Source organism: Leptonychotes weddellii, chromosome 9 (genome assembly GCF_054177405.1).
Source record: "Leptonychotes weddellii isolate Sample4059 chromosome 9, ASM5417740v2, whole genome shotgun sequence".
NCBI lineage: Eukaryota > Metazoa > Chordata > Mammalia > Carnivora > Phocidae > Leptonychotes > Leptonychotes weddellii.
Window position 1 is genome coordinate 9,195,884 of NC_138377.1, and position 19,022 is coordinate 9,214,905.

The window sequence follows — 19,022 nt, forward strand, 5'->3', positions numbered from 1 at the left end:
AATATGGCTAATCATTTGGGAGCAGAGTAACGTAGACGAAGAAGGTGGGAAATACAAAAGGAAGCTACGGACCTCGGCTACCTTTTGTTCTAGTTGAGTTACAACAAAGTCTGCAACATTAAAGGCAGTCCCATTATCCCCCAGTTGTGGGCAATACTTCTGATGGCACTGCTACCCAAAGTGTACTCTGTATGGAACTAGGAACAGAAATAGAAGGTTCTTAGAAGCTTGGATAAAGAGGGGACCTCCCCAAAGTCCAACTCCAAAGCTGGAAATTTTGACCAAAGCCCCTTTGCGAATCTTAGAGATAGGAGGCATTGTAAAGGTTTTGGTTTGTTCAAAGGATGCAAGCACCCATCAGTCCCTTAGCTGCATCAGTGGACTTCTTCAGTTTACTGTGAAAGAGACTTTATCTTTCTTCTGTCTTTGTTCCCTTTACCTTATTCCATTTTTGTGGCTACTAACTTAGTCACTAGATCGTGGATGAGCAAGCACCAGAGTTGTCTGACCACTGACTTCTGCTCATAAAAGCTTTTCCCAGGCCCATAAGTGAGAAGAGTCTCATCATCTACAGGAGTTAAAACGGCTACTCATTGCCCAATAAATGTTAGCAAAAGCTGAAGATAAATATCTCTTCATTCCTAAGGAAAATCAGAAGAGTGATGTGATCCTAAATAATAAGTCTGCTTGATTGAGGGAAGTAGCTAAGAGATGCAGTCATAGTTCATTTTTTGTTTTGTTTTATTTTTTTACAAATGATCATTAAGCTGCTTTCTGAATTAAAAAAGAACAAAAGTAATGATTAACTAGCCATGAGATGAATTTTGAAAATACATATTCTGATGATCTTGGCACAGATTTATTCTCAGCTGACTCCAATGGGCAGCATAATGCCACGAGTATATTTTGTGCAATTTCAGATTTCAGATTTCAAAGAAGCTATTCGTCTATGATCTCAACATTCTAGAATGAACACAGAGAAGCTGGGCCATGTTCAGAGAAGATACACAATAACATGGACAGCTGATATGTATTAAGAGGAATATCAAAGGACCCAAGAACATGTGGTCTAGAGAAGATTGAGGAAATAAGCGATGTGTAGCTATTTTCAAACGTCTAAAAAATTATGTGAGCAACCAGACTCATTTTAGGTGGCCCCAAACAGAAAGTCACGATAAGGAAGAACTTTCTGTTGATAAGGTTCAAAGAGGAGATGTCATGCATTCCCAGTCCCTGGAGGTGTTTGAACAGAGGCTGGATCCACTCCATGGAGCTGCTGAAGGAGAGATTTCAGCACCCGCTGGGTGACCAGATGATTGACATATGCAGTGTCTTTCAGCTCGCACAGTCTGAGATTCCACGACCCCACTAACCTCTCATTCTCAACGGCTGTCCCTCCAGGTCAGGGTTTAGGCACATTGGCACATTGCACTGGCGTTTCCCAGGCTGTATCTGTTCTGTGGATAAATAGAACATTTCAGTCTTCAATGCAGTCCATTTAGCACAAGTCAGAATACAAGGAATTTAACCAATAACCTCATGGGCCATTTTTGGGGGTCATTGTTATTGTTGATTATTAATATGTACAGGAAACATCCTAGATTTTGGGGTAGGGTTGTCTGGGGTTTTACTGTAAAACTGCCATTCAGGTATATGCAATGTAATTAAAAGCAGGAGAGCATCTGAAACCGTCCAAAAAAAAAAAAAAAAAAGTCTGGGTTCTCTTCCTCCCCACCGAGAAAGCTCAAATACCATTATCTCTTGATATGAAATGAAAAACTGAAAGCTAATGTAACTGAAGGCTAATGTCACAGCCATGAAATAAATGTTTTATACAAATCAGTAAATACATAAGTGATCGTTTGGGGCAATGGCCAGAAAGGTCATACAGAAAACATGTGGAACTGGTAGCAAGGAAATGGCAGGTGTCTCCCTGAGGGCTGAGGACCAGGGGTGAGGTCAGCCACTGAGGGCTGAGGAACAGGGATGAAGAACAGGGGAAGACACGGAGGAGTGGGGCTTCTGGAACATTCGTTTCCTATGAAAGATGAGACGAAGAAGCAGCCATCAGATGAGCACAGATGGGAGAGAAGAGGCAGGTATTCGCCGAGCAAGCAGGTGCATGCTGAGGTGAATCGATCATAACCCATGTTTTAGACTGCCTCTCTCAGTGTCATCATGATTAGATTTGTCCCTTTGGAGACCACTGAGTCACTGAATGGACATATGTGCCCTAAAGTGGCATGTCACCTAACAGTGACCTAGGTATTCATTGACTCTCCTGTGGTCTTAGATTTGGGGAGAACTTTTCATGGCACTAATCAAAACAAGAGTATTGAGATGAAGCTCCAGTAGGACTTGGTGACTAGAGAACCAACTTGGAGAATGGAAAACAAGTCCAGGAAAATGGGTGAAAGAAATTCAGACAGCATGTAAATGGTAAGTATTAAGTGAGAAACCAGAGTGACATGAACGAGACTGAAGTCTGGTTGAATGTGAAAAATTCAGTTAAATGGGTTATTTGGCATCATGTAGATTCTCTTTTTAGATTAAAATTTGGATTGGAAATGGAATCAATCAAACTAGGTTGGAATCGTAATCTAAATCTGAAATGGTTAGCTTAGGCTGAGCTACTTACTACAGAAAATGGAAGTATGTCAACCTAACAAAAGGTGGGCATTTAATTATCAGAGAACTAACCAAACCAAGGCTCCCATTCTCAGTTCCTCACATAGCTTCCTCAGTAAAGAGAGAAATAGAGTCAGTCCTCTTTGGTGTGGATGGAACGACTCCACCCAGACCCAGTCGGCTGTTGAGGCTGGTTATCCTGTCTTTCTCCTTGACTCTCTTGCCTGTTGGCTTTCGGCCATGACATTATTCACTACCACTTATCACCAAAAGGAAGACAAAACATGAAACCTTTAAAACGTTAAGAACCCTTATAAAGGCTGGAGAGTTGAAACTATCTGTCAAAAGTAGGATTGGGTATTTTTTTGTGGGACTTAATTATCTAGCTCTCCTTTTTTGGAAAAACAACAGATGTGGGTGGGGGAGATAAGATAAAATGTATGTCAGTATTATGGTTTTGAAAAAATAAGTCTGTCGATGTTTTGGTTTTGTGGACGTCATAATTCCTGGTCATAAGGAAGGATATTAAAATAACAATCTCACATAACTATGGCCAGAAAGTACTAACCAAGATATTGAAATAGTCTAAGTGTTGGCCCCCAGAGCCTATCACAGTAACAAACCATGATATTTTCGTAGTGCATGCATGTTGCAAAGTGCTTCCACATGTGTAATCTTGTAACTCAAATGACCCATTTAATTAAAAAAAGGAAAAAAAAACACGAAAAGCAGGCACTCCAAAGAGCAGGATTGTGGCAATACTACCGGCTTGGAAAGGAGTACGTGTGCAGAACGTGGGAACAAAGTTCAGAAAATGCAGAGTGATCATGTTTAAAATAGACATGTCATGGCGATCGATTCTTACTTTAAAATTGAGGTTAGATGCGGTTCCACCATATGAGCATGAGGGTGTGCGGCTGCAAGCTGGTGACCCTGCTGACTAAAACACAGAGCTCATATTCCCAAGCCTACTGGCAGATCATGACGTCACTAAGCTACATTCGTTATTATCAGTATTACTATTAATATGCCCTTATTTGGGGGGAAACTTTACAAAATAGAGACTATTGATAATCTGGTGTTTCTGTTTATTTTTTTAATTTGCATCATGAAATCACAGTTCCATTCCCTCCTTTACACACTGACATCACTTAACCCCCAGATAGATAACCTAGTATCTGGAGTCTGGGCCTTAGAGGAAAAAGAGTTGGACCAGCCTAAATGGACAAACAGGTGGCTCTAGAACACTTGGAAAGTTTAAATAGACTTATTCATTACCTTCAGGTTTTTAAAAAAAAAAAAATTACTTGAACCACAGAACACAAGAGAAAATCTAATCCTTCACACGAGAGCAGAGGGGACACAAAGAAAGTGGCATTTAGCTAATCTGAGAGGTAAAACAAGAAGAAAAAGCTTGACCCACCAGTGTCCCAGTTGCTGATGTTATGGGGGGCGCTAGACTGATGTTCCAGCTGTCGCTTCATTAACTGGCTCATTGTCAGAGCTCCCAGGGATCCCCTTTTCATCTGCCTATACTGAGCTATATGGAGGAAATTAGGACATGATTACGAGGGGGAATAAATTTCCACTGCACACAAAGGCTCTACAAATCCATATAGAATCTTAATTGAACCTTCATTTGGCTATTTGTGATTGCTCGGTAAATTGTATGCTCCTGTCCAAAGGAAAAACTAAGGCACATTGCTGTTCCGGGTACCTTTCTTGCCTCAGTAAAGAATGAAAGAGTGCCTATGAGCATTTATCTGTGCCCTGTAAATATTTACTCCAGTTACCACAATATGATTACTTTCATTTACTTCTTTATTTATATACTCTACCTTGTTCCAAAAAGGATTTAAGGCAGATAATACTACTTTGAATTTATAGCTTAACTTTTTTTAACAGAGTTTGTGCATACATAGTTTCAGGCTCCATTATATCCCCCATGAGTCCGTGTGTCTGTGTGTGTGTGTGTGTGTGTGTGTGTGTGTGTATTTTGGAGTAAAATGACACATATCAACCCCAATTTTTTGAGAGAGAAACTGAAGCAAATGATGCCACGTTACTTGGGAACCAGCTAGCAAATGAGGTAGTCATAGAAACGGAAATATGTTGACTCCAAAGTCAATACTATTTTTAATCTCTCTATGAGCCTCTGCCTACTGTTTGGGAAATGTGAATTGAATCACCTTCCACAAGTGTATTCTAGTACAAATCTTTGTTTTAGAGAGTAGTGGTAACATTTTTATCCTTCAATTAGGCATTGACAAATATCCCACCAATGAAATGTCAAGTTACGAGCATTTCCAAACCAGAAAAATAATTAAAAAAAAAAACACTCCTGCCAGTAGACTGTTGAGTAAAAAAGCAACCTGCCTCCTACCCTCCTATTCCTCTGCCAGGGGTCTCATCAGTCCCTGCCCCCAGCCCAGTGAGAAAGGCAGAGAATCACTGATGTGCCTTTTCTACATGATCCCAAACTCCTGGACACTGGAGAGCGTGTGGTATTCACTCTCTTAGGAGGACAATTTCAGAAACTGAAGTTCTTCAAGTACATGTTCTAAGAGGGGATGGTAGAAACCGAGATGATTGTATGGCCCCTGGAAAGCCTTAAATGTTATACATAGGTTTCACAATCACTGTACCAAGATGGCAACTTCGTGAGATATGAAATCAATTATAACATTTTTAATGTAATTAGCATGCTATTTGATTCATGGTAGTCATGGCATGGTTAGCTACAAAATGGTCAGCTAGCAAACTGATCCAAAGAAGGGAGTGTGATGGGAATTCTTGTGTCTTGGAGTCCATGTTGACTAAATTCACAATAATGACTACTCCAACCAACACGGAAAATCTCCGATTCTTGTTGATTGGTGAAATTCAGTGTTACGACTCACTTGAAACATGCAACTTCAAGTCAAATGCAAAAGCAGAAATCTTGTAGAAGACTTAACCAATTTAAAAATGAGCATGCTCAAAGGAGGACTTAAAAAACCTCTAGTGATTTCATAAGTTCTCCGATTCTCAGTTGTGTGTAGATGGCAGAATTCCCTGAGAGTAAAAACCCTTAATGTTCAGCTCAGTGTGTGAGGTGCCTGGCATGATGCCTCCAAGAACACACCACCAACAGCCATCCAATACATGCTTTTAATGCAGAGAAGGAGGAAGGTGGAAATCTACTGATGCACTCTGCTGACTCCAGAAAAGCTAGAGTCAGTTATGACTCTAGGATCATGAGACACTGGATATGCTTATTTTATGACACATTTAACTAGCACTGAAGTCAAGCTGACTTAGTCACCCTATCTCAAATTATACCCAACTTGGAATTCTGATTAAAATTCACTATCTTCCTTTTTTTTTTTGGATGATTCACATAAATTAGGAGGAGAAAATATACTTTCACGATTCTAGTATGTGGGCTTACCAATGGGCGTTCTATCACGTTATCAAACAGATTTTTATGATAAAAGAACAATTAAATCCAGAACTAGCTGTTCTTCTTTGCTACCAAAAGGGCAAGTAACTGTCACTTGAAAACACTTTCTTAGAATTTCTATAATCTCTATTATAAGTGAATTTGAGTTATTCTAAGGCAGTGTGTGACACCAAAAAAGAGCACAGATTTGCCAATCAAACAGACCTGGCATCAATCCCATCACTATCACACAGTAGCTACCTGACTTTAGGCAAGTCATTTAGCCGCTCTGACCTCTGCTTCCTAGTCTATAAAATGGGGTCAGTAATATTTGCCATGCAGGGCTGATGTCAGGATTGAGTAAAACAACCATGTGTGTAACCATTTGGCACAGTGCCCAACACGTGGTTAAGTGTCAAATAAATGGGAACTTCTTAACTATTATGACTATGAACTCCTCAAACAAGGGGTGTCTCTTATTTATTCACCTGGGATCCCCAGTGGCAAGCACAGTGCCCGGCACCCAGCAGACACTTAATAAATAGCTGCTGAATGAATGAATGCATGAATGAAATGAATCATGAAGATGACGATGTCGTTCCATACTACCAGTCCAGCATTTGAGTTACGATCTTTATTTGGTTTTCGGGATCATCCTCATTTCAAAAGATGGTCAAATGAAAATTAACTAGCTCCTCATGCAGCGTCTACATGGAGCACAAAAGAGACCAGCAGCTGGGACGAGGGCTTGCAGGAGCTGCGCCTCCGTATCACTGACTCCTGCTGGGAACCTCCCAAGCTAAAGTCTCTCAACTGGCTCCACCAAGGCAGGTAGGCCCCCCTACCTTCACCTCAACAGAACTCACGCTCCTCAAGGACAGAATCTAGGACCCAACCACAGAAGGCAGTTTCAAAATAGTTGCCCCCTACAGATCTTATAGAATTTCATGCCATTTTTATTTTCAGATCCAAAAGGGCTGGATTCAATCATGACTCTGGGATCACGATCTATCTGTTACATTTATTTTGTGATAACCTAGATAAAATTTTGTCACTGATGGAAGTGATTCAAATGAAACAAAGGGGTTCAATGTAAAATTCTGTCATGAACCATGCTTTTCACTTGTCCCAAAACTAGTTCCAGGCCTTACGTTTAGGCTACTCATCAACAATTCCTATTTTTTTGAATTTTTCATGAAATTCAGTGACTATTCCTTCACAGATTGGGATTCTTGGCCAATCAGTAATGGCACTGACTTATCAAACACCTGAGATGTTGACAAAACTGAGTCTATGCCTCAGGATCTCTGAAATCTTACCGCCGAGTGTCCCCCAGGAAGCTAACACGACATGTATAAAGAAAAAACCCCAACACTGGGAGTGTGAACATTGAAAACAATGCAGCAGATATTATTCCAAAATCAATGTACAGGTGAAATGATCACCAAAGGAAATCTTACTTGATATTGAGGAATGGCTGCTTGTTTCTGGCACACCTGCTTCTAATGTGGGGGCAGATGAGGATTCTCGTGGCATTTCCAAAGTTGAAAGTCCTTTAGTAGAGGGATCTACAAACAGAAATATTATTTAAAGCTCAGGACGTTGACTAAAAAAAATAAATAAAAGCAAGTTCAAGAACTTTCTCCGTATCTTTTCCTTCCTGACTAATACACCCATTCAAAGCATTCTATATGTTCTGGCCCTACCAATTACCTTAACGGAATTATATACACGCTGGTTTCCAAATTCCACGCAGAGATGCTTCCACATTACATTCTCCATCTGTGGCTATGCCTCTCAGAGATTAACAAAAGCACAGTTACAAAGCTAAAGCTCAGCATGTCCCCACTGCATAGCCTTGAGCAGGTCACTTCACCTTTCCAGAACTGAATTCTTTTCATCTACTACCTAAAGATGCTTACAGTTCATTCCACCTACATCATTCTACCACTCTACCTCTTCCTGGCAATTTGTTACTCATTAATTACATCTCAAGTATACAGACAGTTCCTCCTCCAGAAGGTCTTCAAGGAACTCCCTCCCCCCAAAAATACAAACGAAAAAATGGGTCATGTGATCCTCTTATGTAATCCCAGGACACCCTGTCCTTAACCTTTCCCAAATTTAACACACTAGAATGTAATTGTCTATTGACTTGTCTAGAACCTTGGCTAAACCATAAGTAATTTAGGAGCAGGGACTGTATCTAACTTGGAATAAATACTATGAATGCAGATTTTCTATTTTATTAGGTGAGCAAGAAACAGACTGTATCATTTGCTCCTTCTATTTGGCAAATGTATCTAAGAGGAAATATTTTCTGCATACACTATTGTCTTATGAATCCATCAGTAATGGAAACAAGATGTCCCACACTATTCTAGGTAGATTATCCTTTAAAACTTTTGAAAAGTTTAATGGTTTATCATAGCAATCCCCGCCCCCCAAATTCTTTACAAATCTCCTTGCCATCTTAAGCAATACTATAAATGAACAGAGTGAGCAGCCTGGAGTTACCCTATAGGTGTCCACGAATGTCCCATGCTGTAATTTGGGGATGCCTCCCTAAATGACTTCAAGTTCTCAAGCTTCATGATGATTCTGTCTCATTCTTTTCATATTGTCAATTTTTTTTCTTGTCATAGAGCAATTCACCATACGTTCATGCATACATACAATTGAAGTATGCAGATGCTATTCTATCCTCGGATGATCACTAAATTTTTCAGAAATAAAAATAAAATCGATCTTGGGTGAGAGGCTGGGAGAATCGAGCACTGACACTGTTTTGATTCTCAGAGGTCTTTCTGAATAGATATGGTTGCCAGATTAATCATTTCTTGATGAAAAAAAAAATATAACTGTTTCCTAAACCCTCTTGAGTAAGCACAAAATAGCAACCTGTTTTAAATTACCTTAATCATTAAGATATTAGAGGTTAGGCTATTATTTTTCTCTTAGGTATTCTCCCCAAACCACTAGTTCAAAACATGCACAGTCAAAAAAAAAAATTAAGATTAAATAAATAAATAAAAAACATGCACAAATCTCGTCTCTTCACCCTCATCTGCCTCTGTTTCACGTATGCTGCTCCTAGAGCATAATACTCCCACCAATAATGTAGAATGAGAAAGCTTAAAGCTCATCTTCGAGAATTCTTTGAAAGGTCATTGAGACTTTTAGAGTTTTGCTAGGCTTACTAAAATCTTTGCTGTAGCTTTAATTTTAAAGAAATGTCATTACTATAAGGTACTTGGTAATAATCACTAGTGTACAAAGATTCCAGAAGCCAGGAAATTTTTGCTCAATCCTAAATCATTTTATGAAACCTTCCATTTGTATAGTTTAAGACAACAAACATTGGAACAGACCTATCCGCTTAGCTTAAAGTATTTTTATTGAGTTTTTATAGTGATGTGCAGAAAATGTCCTAACCATTCATTCATTCATTCATTCATTCACCAAATATTTGCCAAAACTCTACTAGGCACTTGGGATACAATCAGTGAACAAACTAGGCGAGAATACTTGCCTTTGGGAACTTTCTTTTTAGTGGGGAGAGACAGACAATAACATACATAAAAGTAAAATTGTATGTTAGAAGAGTAATTCTCTGTAGAAGAGAGACAGAGTAGAAGGGATTCCAAGATGCCAGACAGGGGTGGAAAGGTGGGGGGTGGGTCCAGGCCTCATTGGAAACCTGGTGTTTGATCAAAGGATCAACGGAAGGGAGAGAGGGAGCCAGGCAGACATGTGAGGAAGACAGGCTGAGGGAGCAGCCAGCACAAAGGCCCTCAGGTGGAACTATGCCGGGAGCGTTCAAGAAATGGCAGGGTCCACTGCAGCCGTGTAGAAGCAATGAGGTGAGAGCAGCACAAAATGAAGTCTGAGAAATCATGAGAATCAAGACCACAGAGCACTCCAGAAATATCAAGGACCTGAGCTTTTACTATGAAAGAAATGGGGAGCCAATTGGGGGTTTTGATCAGAGGAATGATATCATCTCATGTCTTAAAGGATCACTCTAGCTGCTGTGTTGAGAAGATATGAAAGCAATAAGGGTCGAAGGCAGGGGACCAGTTAGGAGGTTACGGTCACTGACCCAGGTGAGAGGTGTGGGGCTCAGAGCAGAGTAGAAGCAGGGGACATAGTGGGAGGGGACCAGATTCTGGATATATTTTGAAGGTAGATTAAGGTGACCAGACAAAATGGAGGATGCCCAGTTAAAACTTAATTTCAGATAAACAATGGATAACTTTTTACTATGAGTACATCCCATGTACTACTTGATAGATACGGCTCCAATTCTTCACTCCTCCCTGAATCCATGCCCTTTGCCACGTGACTTAGAAGTTCCCCCCTCATAAGAGGCAGGGTATATTTCCTTCTTGACTTTGGTGATTTGTTTTGGCTAATGAAATGTTGGCAGGCATAACATGACCAAAGGCTTGAAAAGTGCCTGTGCAATTAGACTTGCTCTCTTGTGCCTCTGCCATCACCATGAGAAAACATTCCCAGGCTTCAAGGGTCCCAGGAGGAGGATGGCCACCCAGCCCAGCTCAGCCTAGATTAGGCGATCCACAGTGACCTACAGACTTACCATTATATGTTGCTGAGATTTTGTGCTTATTTGTTACATGGCATTATTCCAGCAAGAGGCAACTGAGTGAACTGTCTCAGCATAAAGACAATATGTAAAACCATAAAACTAGATGAGATCACACAGACAGTGAGTGTAGACAGAAGACTGAGACCCTAGGGCACTCCCTCCTTAGGGAGATAAGGAGGAACCAACAAGAGATTGAGAAGGAGTGACTACTGACTAAGCAGAAAACCAAGAGAGTATGGTATCCAAGAAGCCAAGCAAAGTGGGGAGGTAAGAGTTAAGAACTGACCACTAGAGGTCATTGGTCACCTTGACAAGGGACGTTTGGGTGAACCACTGGGGATCAAGCTTCATGGGAACAATGAATTCTTTTTAGAAAGAATAGAATGGGAGAAAATTGGAGATAATGATTGTATAGACAACTCTTTAATATGTTTTGCCAAGAGGGGAGAAGCAAAATGAGATAATAATTGGGAGAACTGGGATCAAGAACTTTTTTTTAAGAGAGAAATAAAATTATGTTCGTATGCTCAAGTCAAGAATACCTGAGGAAGAAAAAAAACTAACGGCAGTGGGGGAAGAAAGAAGGGAGAATTTCCAGGCCTATATCTCCGAATAGGTAAGAGAAATGGAATCCTGTCCACGTGTGGAAAAGCTGACTTTAAACAGTAAAACCAGACAGTTCACCTGTAGCCCCAGCCATGAAGGCCAGATGTACAAGTGCAGGTACTGGAAGGCAAGCAGATGAGGTGGTAGGAGGCTGAGGAAACTTCTTCTGATTATGTCAAATAGGAAGAGTTATCAAAAGTTTAGAAAGACAAGTCGCCATGAAATAGTCACTCAGGAGAATGGAAATGTGAATGGACCAGGGAAATACGGTATGATGGCCAGGTAGTTCAAGGACCCAGTTGAGATTTATGGTCATGAATTTAAAATGAGACCAGTCAATATTGTTATTTCTCCAGTCACACTCATTGGATAGGTATGGGCGCAGGTAGATGGAAAAGGTGGATCTGACAAGGGTTGTGTTTAGCCAAGCAAGTCTGAAAAAGCGAAGGCCAAGAGGGTGCAGGGCGGGAGGGCTACACTCATTGACTTGAGTAAGGAGGAGGAGAGAAGACGTGAAGTAGGGGAGGGACGTGAAAGGACCAATCCAGGGTTGTCCAGAGAGAGAGGAAATGGAAATCAGAGGACAGGAGGCATGAGAATGACATTGTGGAGAGGCTGCAGTTGTTGCTATAAACAAGGTCTGCGTCATGACCATGGGAATGAATCACTGAGCTAGGGTGCAGGATAAAAACAAAGTTACTAGAGAAGATGAATTCAAGGAACTGAGAAGCCAGAGCATCAGGAGGATCATCTACTTTAATATTGGAATCAGTAAGAATTCAGGCAGAAACAGTTTAGACAAGAATGAAAAAAGAGCCAGGAGTCAAACTGTCACCAGATAATTGTCATCAGGGGTCAGTAGTATGAGGTTCAGAGCTGGGTGTTTTTAGAGACAAGGTGGGAATGGTCTGAAAGGCACAGTGGAGAGCAGGGAAGGGGCCTACCCCTCACCCAATCCCAAGGGCACAAGGCAGTGAGGAAAGCAGAGCCAGGTTTCCACTAGACTAGGGCATGAAGGGAGTCGTCAGATGAGAGAGCATATATGGGATTCTGCTCATGAAGGATGGAGGAAGGTTTTCAGTAGTTAGCATAAGGGAGGACAAAAGTTCAGAACAGAAGATGTGCTGAGCCTCATGGATATTAGAGGAGTGACCTGGGCCTTCCTGCAGGGACTGACATGAACACAGGGAAAGTGCATGATGCAGTTGGACCTGGTGGCTCAAGGTGATCAGCAGTGGCGAGGCTCTGAGTTTGGAAGGACCAGAAGCCGTAGCTGTCTGGGCCTCCCTTTACTCCGGCTGATAGAGGCAAGAAGGTCTAGAGAAGGCTGTGTCTCACTCTGAGCCCAGGCCTCCTTCCAACACCAGTAAGGGAGGGAAGGTAGATCAGTGTGTCCGTGGGAGATGGGACACTATACAGATATAAAACTATTACGACAGTATCACATATATTATAAACATTTTAAAGACATATTATCATAATTGTCAGATGCTTTCCTCTTGTTCTGATAGCAAGTGTATTAATATGAAATCCATCTCCTCCCTGGTAGCCTGGGGAACAATATGATATAGGATGGATAAAGGAAGCAACACACACACACACACACACACACTACAACCTATATATCACGCACACCCATTCTGTAGACTTACATAGCGTTTCTTATATACCCACTCTATAGACCTTGGATGGTTTCTTATATATCCACCCTACAGACCTCTAGAGTCTCTAGGTCAATGCTCTCCTCCATTTCTATGTAGCCACTTTCCTGGCTCCAAACAATAAAAAGGTATTCCAGTTTCCCCAGAAACCTTAAACTTTGTTATCACCAGGATCTTATTCTTCCACCTGCCTGGCTGGAGCACGACCCTTTCCAAATATACTAGCATTCATTCAACAGATTTTCACAGAGCACCTTCAAGGTACACAGCTCTGTGCTGGGAGGGAGAGCAGCTAGAATTCTCAGGGAATGCCTGGGGCAAATAAAAGATCTGAATCTCTTGTCTTGGGAGTTGCTTTTGTATGAAGCAGTGGGAGAGGAAGGACTAGAATCAGGACAATCGTCCTGGCCCTGCGACTGCCTATCTGTGGGACCCGGGCACATCACTTCCTTAGAGTGTCCATCTCTTCTTACAGAAAAAGACAGATTTTCTGCTACAAGTCTCCAAGTCTCCAAGATCTTTGCCAGGCCTCAGTGGTCCACAGACTATGAATCTACTACAATGATCATTCCTGGACAATTTCATTTTTCCTAAAGAGTTACATTCTTTTTTTTCTTTAGATCTGAGCTGAGACACAAAGTGTTGAGTTATGGAAATACTGCAATAGACTGTATTTTAGGATGAGGTGGACTATCGGCTTGCTGCTTTTTCAAATGATCTTTCTTAAAAACCCGTGCCTCCAAGGAAAGGTGAGAAATGACACCTGAGGCAGGAAATCCATGAGCTGTGACAACTTCACCATCAAGCAGTGCCCACGGATGAGGGTCTAGGTGGCAACTAGGGTTTTTCGAACACACAGTGTCCACCAGACTGCTGACATTTGGTTTGAGTATATAATCTGCTGTGGACCCTACAGGATTATAGTCGATTCTTAACCATTCCAAGCACTCTTTGCTTTATTTTAGCCCTTCATGTTTGTTCCTTCTTTGGACTATCTATCAAAGCTGGCTAAGGCATGGAAAAACAAAGGCACAAAGAGTTCAAATTAATGACTTTCGCTGTTTGAGGAAGGCTGAGATGATGTCCGGGATACCTTGATATGCATTAACCACGGCCTCTTCTTGCCAAGGATGGTCAAGAATGGACTGTTAGAAGTTGAGAAACAACAAATACAGAAATATTTATGGAGCAAGTAAAACCACATCTGAACCCAACACGCTGTGGTAAGCAGGAAGGACTCGGAGTGGACTCTGAAACAATTATAATGTCACTCTCTGACATTATAAGATTGAGAGTTGGATGCATACTCAGTGCCGAGACCCGAACGAGAAAGATGAACAAACCTGCGTGTCAGGCTGGGAGGAAGAAGAGAGACGAGCTTACCTGGGTCTTTCTGTTCTCCCAGCTTGTCTAGAATGTTGAAGGAGATATCCAGGTACTCTCTCTGGATGGCACTGACAGCGATCTTGCGCTGTTTCCTCTGCCTGGGAACAATCTGGATCTTGAACTCGGATTCCTCCGCTCCCTCCTCTTCTGCCTTCCTCTCGGGATTCTGTTCTGTGTCGGACTCGGCGCTGGTGTCGGGCTTCTCCCTTTCCGTTGGGTTCTCGGCATCCTCGGGGACTTTGAGGAGGACAGTTTTTGCCCCTGAACTTGGCACCGGCCCACCAGGCTTCTCCTCCTCGATGCTGGGCTCGGGACTGTCGTCCAGTGACACCTCAGGGAGGGCATAGGACTTCTGGAGGAGGTCTCGCTTTTGCTTAAGCGTGAGCGGGCTGCCACAGGAAAAGTCCTGCGACTCCTCGGGCTTCGAACGTTCTTCGGAGTCTGCGGGGTCTTCCAGAGCGACGCGGGCGGAGTCCATGGCACCTGTTGACCGGTTATTTCCTGAGTCCTTGGAAGAGAAGTCTTTGGAACAATCCTCCACACTTACTTGCACAAGGGGTGTTGTGCTGAGGCTGAGGACGGAAGGTGGGCTGGGGAGGGCCGGGGGGGAGGCAGCGTTTTTACCAGAGGCACCATCATTTCCCTGGTCCATGGTCTCCTCTTCCTCATCACTCTCTACGATGCGGAGAGGGGGAAGAGGCTCGAATACAAGGGAGTCGCTGTCAGATGTGGAGAGCACCGAGCGCTTTTCAGGCCCGGATGTGGAGTCGGAGGACAAATCTATCAGATCTAAATCCTCCTTAGGAGCAGGCTTGAGAGGAGAATCCACTTTGACCTCAAACGTCTCCATGCAGTTTAACCTGACTTCGGGTATCACAGGCCTGCGGGTTTCTTGGAAACTTTCCGTTGCTGGGTTCTCGGGGCCCTCGGGGTCGTCAGGCCTTGTAGCTGAATTCTGTCTGGGCCGTCCGTGGTCATGTCTCTGCATGACATAAGCAGCATGGGCGGGAGGCTTATCTAGGTCACACCGGTCTATGCAGGACTTCCTCCGGTGCTCGTCTAATGTAAACAAGAGGGAGTCTGCATTCCCTATATCAAGAGATTTTTGTTTTAAAGAGCGCAGCTTTTTTTTCTGAATGCTTTCTTCTCTCACACAGTGTAGAATGCTGTCTTGTAATGCACCCGTTTCTCTATATTCGGCCAGTTCTATTTCACCTGATTGAAACAGAAAGAGCTAGTACTATTTTACTTGGAGATGCTACCACTTTTTTCCCCCTCATACTTGGGCATACATTTGGCATAAATCATAATCACAATCCCAGCTCCAACAGGAGGGAACACTGACTCTCTGGCCAAGTTTTTGGAAAGTTCTTTCTATTTTCAAAACCCAGAAAACTCTGGAATGAGAGAACCCGAAATGGCAGTTTAAGATCTGATTTCCAAAATCAGGCTTCGGGATAATTCCTCAGCTCTATTCATTTGTGCACAGGAAAGGGGACCGCTTTTGGGCTGAGGCAGATCTAGGAAACTGTATTTAAATCGTGTGGAAGAGAAGCAAACATTTTGCAACAAATCAAATCAAGCAATGGCCCTCTCAGACGATCATGACATCAATGATGTATCTGTCAAGTCACGTATATATATAAGTGTGGATATATATATACTGTTTGTGCATACATATATATAAAATCAACGGTATTAAAATGTGTAGTAACATAATAAAATTAAGATTTCACCCCAAACAAACGGTAGAGTACAACATTTCTGCATAAAATTACTAAGAGGAAAAAATTCATACTTCTCTGAACATTCATCTCAACCGGCTGATATTTCACCATTTTGCTGCCGCCTATCCTTTTCAATCTTGCAAAAAAAGTTTGAGACTCTTTATTGCAGGGTCCAGTAGGTGTATCATGAATATCAGATTCATCAAAAACACTATCTTCTTCTAATTGGGGAGAGAAAGTTCAAAATTACACTTGGGAGGTTACTCTCTCTTAGGCTGTGTCTACACAAGCATTTCAATGAAAGCACGAGGGAACATAGTGTGGGCTGGTTTCTACACCAGCTCAAGATCTGGCCACAGCTCTGGTATTTCATCCAGATGTCAAATTATCCAAATGTTGACAGAGCAACCTGTTACAAGGCTGCCTCTCGTTTTCCATGTGACAACTGCAGCATTTTCAAGAGAGGCATCTCAATATTCCAAGAGGGCCTTCGTGGAGAAATTTTTTCCAGTGCTCTTAAAATCGGATAACACACCCACTTTGGGGTCTGTGACACTCCTTGAACATGCCTGCTTTGGGTGAATTTTCAGGCTAATTTGGCAAGAGAAAATTAAACAAAATGAGTAGCTCTCATCCTTTCCAAAAATATACATACACCTTCCTGGGATGTGAGAACTGGCATAGACACAGCCTAAGAGTACATGCACCTTATACTTTGTGAATGCAAAATACTGTACTCTACATTTGGTAATGAAACACACAACACACAGAAAAAGCTTAGAAAAGCCACTGGTCATTTCAAAAGCTCCACAAATGATTATGGACTGAAAGAGTAAACGAAGGAAAAAGAAAACAGAAAATAACATCCCCCCCCCCCCATTAAAGTTAAGACCCTCCTCTGTGGAGTTTGCCATGTGCAACTATTATGCATCCCAGAAAGACTCTCTGACTCTGAGGATCCTGAGGCTCCATAAACAAACCTGTCACTTAGAGTGCCTAGCAAGATTATTTCTGTGTACTCTTTTATCCCTATTTGGGCCACTTTTAAATCAAAGATAAACCCAAAAACACAGTCATGAGGAAAGGGTTGCTATGTTGCAACCCACAGAGGTCACTTAATAAATGCTTTTCTTTCATCCTTTGGAAAGGCCAAAGCCCTGTACAAAGCAGGAAAAAAAAAAAAAAGGCTACAAAAATGCACTTCATACCACAGTAAATGGAATTAACCTATTATTCAAGGTGAATATCACTGAAATCATAGTATTTGGCCCATTTTATATCTACCTATTTGACAAAATGAGGCTCAGGTGTGATGACGACTACTTAAGATTTCTTGAGTATTCGGGGAGTACAAGGAGGGAGCCAAACTTTGAGGAATGATCCTGTCCTACAACACAAGACTCTACAACTAAGTGAAATTTGAAGCAGCAGATGATAGATAAAGTGATCCTATTAATCTTTCTTTAGTCAAATAAAAAAAAATGAGTGTTAATGATCAAAATGATACAAAACCCCCGGTGAACTTCTGCAAAGATGACAAAGCCTATCAAGTTCCCATGTTCCCAGGGAGATGCAACACAACGATCTGTTTTTTTCTTTATGTCCTCTAAAAAATATAGTCCCTTTTGAAAAATAGTTTTTCAAAGAAAGAGTTAAGTGACTTCCATTACATGATTTTGAAATGATTCTCAAAATGTCCTGAATGAGAGATGGAAGGACTTCAAGATGGCTCCTCCCATTCAGGAAGGCTCATTTGAGACTGGCCCAAACACTGAGCCTGGATTGAGGACATACATAGTTTAACAGGATCTATCCCATTTTCCAGAAACTGGGACCTAAGCTGGGAGACAAGATACTCTTCAGGAAGGATCTAAATGGTACTAGAACTTACAGTTCCATCTATGGCCAACCCAGATTCTTGGACCTTTTAGAACTAAATGAACATTAGTTCCCATCCACCCTAGTGAAATATTTCCAGAGCAGTCCTACCAAGTGAGAATCTACTAACACCACAAAGGGTCACAGGGGGCACTTGGCTTTCTCCCAGGATTGGATTAGATGATGTCACCTTTTACAAGTCTAGACTTGTGACTTACACTAAAGACATACACCTTGGCTCTTCAGCTCTCATCTGAAAACATCCAGGCTGGGATTTTACTCTATCTAAAATCTCATTCGCCTGCCTCCCTTGCAGAAAAGCTATCAATATAAAAAGTGTTGCTACTGTAAATAATTTAAACCTACATAGAGGAAAAAAGTCATCTTGGTTGCCTTAAATCATTTTCTCATTGAACAAGGAAGCTAGGAAGAAGCACTTCAGCAAATTTAGACTCCATTCAAATCTGTGAGCACAAAGTTCAGGAGCAAACTAGAGACGAAAAAATCATGGCTCCAACAAGTGCCAACCAAGATTTACTTCATCACCCAAAGCAAGATACTTCCAACACATAGGGAAAGGCCTAAAAGGCTCCTTAACCAAACAGCAGACAATTTTTTTTACAAAACATTTCTTATGAAATGGGCTTCAGGAGCATATCAATTATTTCTCTCGAATGTTCATTTGAAGAATTAAAGCAGCGACATTCATGGGAAAGTTGGAACATTAATGAAGAAGTAGGTGATTTTTAGATTCCAGAATGCTAATCTGGGGGCACTCCACTATCTCCTAAGAGAAACGTTGTCCAGAAATTTATTACATGCTCAAGCTAAGTTCGGGATAGAATTGAGATATGTAAAGTACCTTTTTCTTTTTCGCTGTATCTGCTTATGTTACTGTTGTCACTGTACAAAGGTCCTGCCGTGGCATGGGGCTTGCAGCTATGATACTGTGCATTGAGTGTATTGACTGTTATGTGAATCAGATGCAGCAGGACCTTGCTGATATCACAGTCTCGATATGGATACTGCTCAATAAAATGGAGGAAGAAAAATATAAACGGTTATTTTGAAGGGTAAGTTTTTCCACATGATCTTGCTAGATGCTT

At 41.7% G+C, this 19,022-nt stretch overlaps 1 protein-coding gene across 10 annotated transcripts in view; it reads right to left on the minus strand.

Annotated features, from left to right (window-relative positions):
- The window catches only part of UNC79 (unc-79 subunit of NALCN channel complex), a 240,667-nt gene that overhangs the window by 66,976 nt on the left and 154,669 nt on the right, over positions 1 to 19,022 (minus strand). For 6 of the 10 annotated variants that reach the window (XM_081830011.1, XM_081830010.1, XM_081830012.1 and 3 more), the window contains 6 exons: positions 18,779 to 18,941; positions 16,110 to 16,259; positions 14,309 to 15,526; positions 7,510 to 7,617; positions 4,052 to 4,168; positions 1,374 to 1,457 (listed from right to left, as the gene is read on the minus strand). In XM_081830011.1, the coding sequence (XP_081686137.1) occupies positions 1,374 to 1,457; positions 4,052 to 4,168; positions 7,510 to 7,617; positions 14,309 to 15,526; positions 16,110 to 16,259; positions 18,779 to 18,941 (1,840 nt within the window). The remainder of the gene's footprint in view (positions 1 to 1,373; positions 1,458 to 4,051; positions 4,169 to 7,509; positions 7,618 to 14,308; positions 15,527 to 16,109; positions 16,260 to 18,778; positions 18,942 to 19,022) is intronic. The other 4 variants (XM_081830016.1, XM_081830015.1, XM_081830013.1 and 1 more) reach the window with 3 other exon arrangements.